The 4,814-nt window shown below is 42.1% G+C and overlaps 1 protein-coding gene across 1 annotated transcript; it reads right to left on the bottom strand.

The window, feature by feature from the left end:
- Window positions 1-258: 258 nt before the first annotated feature.
- LOC104451846 (putative receptor protein kinase ZmPK1) lies at window positions 259-2,903 on the bottom strand. Its single transcript, XM_039306413.1, has one exon. It carries the CDS (start codon window positions 2,858-2,860, stop codon window positions 422-424), a length of 2,439 nt encoding a protein of 812 aa, XP_039162347.1. The 5' UTR covers window positions 2,861-2,903; the 3' UTR covers window positions 259-421.
- Between the last annotated feature and the right edge of the window lie 1,911 nt (window positions 2,904-4,814).

Raw genomic sequence — 4,814 nt, 5'->3', positions numbered from 1 at the left:
AGAAGTGTATGGCGATAGTTATGTTCAAAAGTTAATGTTTGGAAAGGAGATTATAAATTGTAACTATTTTATCTAGTCAATGATTTGTTATTAAGAAGAAGTGTACCATCTCGTGAGCCTAAGGCACCTCTATGTATACCGATTTAAACCACGTCAGATCAACCGTGGATTCATAAGACTGGATCATAGGAACCAAAGGTGAACATTCCACAAAAGGAGCAATAGCGTTCTTGTTGCTGAGTGATAAGGGAACTATCATGCTAAATGATCTTTCATAGAATTCCAAGAAGATAAAACAGAGATAAACAGGGACTTATTCCTAAACACTTACATTTCCTAGGTTTGTATATCCAAAGACTATTACCTTTGCCACTGTCCAATTATTTAGAGTTGGAACCCGAGTAGTTATGCTTGTATCTGATTACAGATCCTCACTTTCATGGCGCAGAAGCATCTCAACCACCTGGCTCATGGTGGGTCTCACATCTCTGTCCTCCTCCACACATTGAAGCGCCACCGCAACCAAAACTTCCATCTTCTTGATGTCGTAAGGTCCCTTTACGGTCGGATCCACAATTTCCCTTATCCATGTCTCCATGGGCACTCTTGGTTTCATCTTCTCTCTCACCCAAGAAGTCAACGTTTTGTTGTTGCCTTTTATTTCTCCGCGGATGGCATGGCCTGCAATCGGGTTTCCTCCTGTTAGCATCTCCAACAAAACGATTCCATAGCTGTACACATCCACTTTGGAGGTGATTGGCATATTGTAAACCCATTCGGGAGCCATGTAACCCCTCGTTCCTCTGATTCTTGAGAAACTTGTATTCTTAAGGCCCTCTCTATTAAGTAGCTTAGAGAGCCCAAAATCGGCCACCTTTGGTTGGTAATCGGAATCGAGGAGTATGTTCTGTGGCTTCACGTCGCAATGGAGAACCCATTCCAAGCACTCCTCGTGAAGATAAGCAAGCCCCTTGGCTGATCCCACCGCGATCTCATACCTCTTCTTCCAGTCTAGTTGATCGGAAGAAAGGTTTTCTGCCAAGGAACCGTGATTCATGAACTCATAAACCAAGAGCTTGTGCCTTCCCTCCATGCAGTAACCCCACATCGCAATCAGGTTCATGTGATTGAGATTCCCAATCGTTCTCACTTCAGCCAGGAACTCATCTTCTCCTTGATTCGCCTCGTTTAGCAGCTTGACCGCTGCTTCGCCGTGATCTGGCAAGACACCCTTGTACACAATCCCCCCACTTCCTCTTCCAATCTCTTTGTTAAAGTTCCTGGTCGCTATCTTTAGCTCGGCATATGTGAACCTTGTAAATCCTGTCCCGGCAAGACGATATCCGTTTGCATGACCTCCACGTTTGTCAGGATCAGTCCTGATCAAAAAGGACCATGTGAGGAAGACTACAACAATTTCCACTCCAGCCAGCGCCGTAGCAAAAATGAGCAAGATCTCAAGTGTCGAATTGTGGTGGCTCTTCAGATAAGTCCTCTGCAGGACAACTTCTTGAGCTTTTGGGGGACAGGGCAGTGGGTCGAATCCTTTGGTGGGTATTTGATAAGAAGAGAGATTAGCTTTTGGTAGTTTCAAATAGATGCTCCCACTAAATGAGAACGAATTATATCCATTTAACAGCAGTATCTTGGGGAAACAGTCGAAGCTCCCTTTTTCCCCGTTGAATTTGTATTGAAAGCCTTTACAATTGCAAATATCTGCGCACATTTTCTTGCACGACGCCAGGGTAGTGTTTGGAGTATAGTCCTTATCATATCCAAAGAAATCATGGTGAGGCAAACGCAGGAAATCGACATGAGCATCAGAACCCTTGTTGCAGAAGCTCTCGAATTTGGGCGCACATCCCTGAGTCCAATCAGTGTCATTATTCCACACATATCCAGGAAGGCAAGAGCAACTCCTTCCCTCCCTCGGGCTGTACCTGCAAACACTATTCCGTCCACAAATCCCATGAACAGCACATGACTCAGATAAGCCTTGCCGTGTTACAACCCACTTCTCATCTTTGTCTCTACTATAGACCCTTACATTACCATCGTGATCCACCTTTAACATACGTTGTGTTTTCTTGCCAAAATCCGACGTCAGGAACGTCAGATTGTCAGATGAAGTGAACTTCCCCAGGGGATCGAGCACTGCAACTCTACTATCGTTGTAGGTTGTTCTTCCAACTTCCCAACTCACATGGGTCGGGTCTGGCCAGTATACGCTTGAGATCAAAGGTCCATTGAAGAGGAGACGAAGGACGTTGTCGTTGTCGAAGTATAACTGGTAATAGCCAGAAGAGAAGTTGCCGTTGCTCCGAGAGGAAACAAGTGGTGAGTTCCTGGTCAGGGTTTGTCCAGGGAGGAGCACGTCGGTTGGGTAGTTGAAGCTTTGCCAGAGCAGGACCTTGCCTTCTCTGTCACGAAGAACAAGATTACCAGATTCTAGGAGTTGTAACTGATGAACCGGTGTTTTTGACCTCGAGCGTAAGGCTGTATAAATGGCCAAAACAACACCGTGGCTGGCGTCGGTTAGCACGAGATCACCGTTCTTTTTAACGGAAAGCTTAGAGTACCTCCCGTTGACGGGTTCATCACGGTTTGCCATCCAAACTATGGTGCAATTCTGGCCGCTGCATGGTGGATGGCTGAACCAGATGGCAAAGCAGTAAGCGTTCTTGCCGACGGGGTAAAAACCGGCGGAGAAGACACCAGATTTTGAGATGAGGATGTCATCTGGGTTATCAACGGAGAGAGAGTCGCCTCTTCTCAAAGTAGTGCGAGTCGCAGAGGAAGGTTGAGAAGACAAGTGAAGGATTGAGAGAACAAGCGCAAGGAGAAATGACGAGTTTCTCATGGTGTTCAAGGAACAGGTTGAGGCTTGGCCTGTACTGAGATTTTTTTTTCCAGAAGTCGTTGGCTTTACTTATAAAGTGAACTGGCATATAAAACAAATCACCAAGCGATCCGTACATGCTCCTAGGTTCAAATCACCGTCCTTATGTATTTCTCTGAAGGACATCCTCAAGAGCATCTATCTAATCTCAATCGTAAATAAATCTTTTAGGCATCTGATGTTGTAATTTTAGCACTTACTTTATTAACGAACTCTCATTTCTTGCCCATAATTATTGTATTACACTATATTATATTCTGATGTACAATCAATAATGAATTTTAGGGGTGATCCTATTCTAAACCTAAAACATGAAATTTAGAACGTGCTATGGTAAAACTAATTATCAGTTTTTGAAACTTGTAACCTACTCTATTTGTCCTAGAACTAACCTTAGAACGTGTCATATTTTTTAATCTGATTCCAAGGTGTACCAAGAACTTTTTTTTTTTTTGGTTTCATTGAGTTTCATTTTTTTGCTTCAGTGAGTTACAATAATATGAACCATATTTGATTAAGGCAACACTTTACGTTTATCTTGATTCACAGGCAAGGGCCCTTGCTTCATGGTTGCAGCAGCCTTGCCTCGACCCCGACAAGGGAGGTTGGCTATAGAGGGCACAACACATTGCCGTCCCCCTTTCCTTTTAATCTTACAAGCTCAAAATTTTTAAAAAAAAAAAAACAAGTTCAATTTTCTTTGATAAATAATTTTATAAAACATAAATGGATGAACACAAAATGTCGCCCTTGTAGAGGAAATAAATAATAAAAATGCCAGCCTAGACTTTTCCAACAACTAAAAGTTGGGAAGTTAATGAAATGACTAACTTGAAGGATGACGACGGATTTTAATATTTAAAAAATCGAGAAAAAGAATTTGAAAAGTAAATGTGACGGACTAACACGAGTGTAAGAATTTTCATTGTCTTATCCAATGAAAATTGGAGCAGCGTTGTCGTAGCCAACTTCGGAAATGTTGTGGAATTGGAGATGAGGTGCTCTCACTTAACCCATGGGAGTAGATTAGTAACAAGGTTTGATTTATGCATGTGTGCTAGCGGGTGAATAAAGTGCGCAAATTAATTTTGATTTCTTCGTGCCATCACAAACTGTGCAACCAGTCTTCCATATTTGAGCTAATTATAATGATTTTGTTTCACGTCTTATCTAATTTACAAACTTAGTAAATCATTTCATGCGGTTTACATCAAACTTTGTGATTCCATTAATTTCACATCACTGACCCATGAAATGAATCTCCTTTTCTTACGGTATTCGAATTTGACTAATCCAATTTGGATTGTTTGATTAAACATAGAGATATCACATCATTGAGAAAACTGGTGGTCTTGTGATAAATACTATCTACCAGTGGTTGCCTTTTTCGAAGAGCTAAAATTTCTGCTTTTCCACAACGGTCATTGGCTACTAGTTGGACGTCTCTATTCGATGGCGAACAATTTGTCCTCCCCGAAATTGCAATTGACATCCCCCGGCACCAGAGCGATATTTGATAAAGACACCACTTGACGTTTATCTTGATTCACAGGCAAGGGCCCTTGCTTCATGGCCGCAGCAGCCCTTGCCTGGTGGTGGCAAGAATCGTAGCCTGCGCTTATGGCCAAGTGAGGGCCAACCACCCTTACCTCAACCCCGACAAGGGAGGTTGGCTATAGAGGGCACAACACATTGCCGCCCCCTTTCCTTTTAATCTCACAAGCTCAAAAAAAAAATCATTTTTCTTTAATAAATAATTTTATAAAACGTAAATGGATGAACACAAAAAGTCGCCCTTGTAGAAGAAATGAATAATAATAAATGGTAGCGTAGACTTTTCCATCAACTAAAAGTTGGGAAGTTAATGAAATGACTAACTTGAAGGATGACGATGGATTCTAATATTTAAAAAATC

Source organism: Eucalyptus grandis, chromosome 2 (assembly GCF_016545825.1).
Source record: "Eucalyptus grandis isolate ANBG69807.140 chromosome 2, ASM1654582v1, whole genome shotgun sequence".
In the NCBI taxonomy this organism is placed as follows: domain Eukaryota; kingdom Viridiplantae; phylum Streptophyta; class Magnoliopsida; order Myrtales; family Myrtaceae; genus Eucalyptus; species Eucalyptus grandis.
This window is presented reverse-complemented; position numbering and strand designations above follow the sequence as displayed.

Excerpts from the sequence above, each read along its gene's own strand:
- LOC104451846 (XM_039306413.1), bottom strand. The coding sequence starts at position 2,860 with ATGAGAAACTCGTCATTTCTCCTTGCGCTTGTTCTCTCAATCCTTCAC.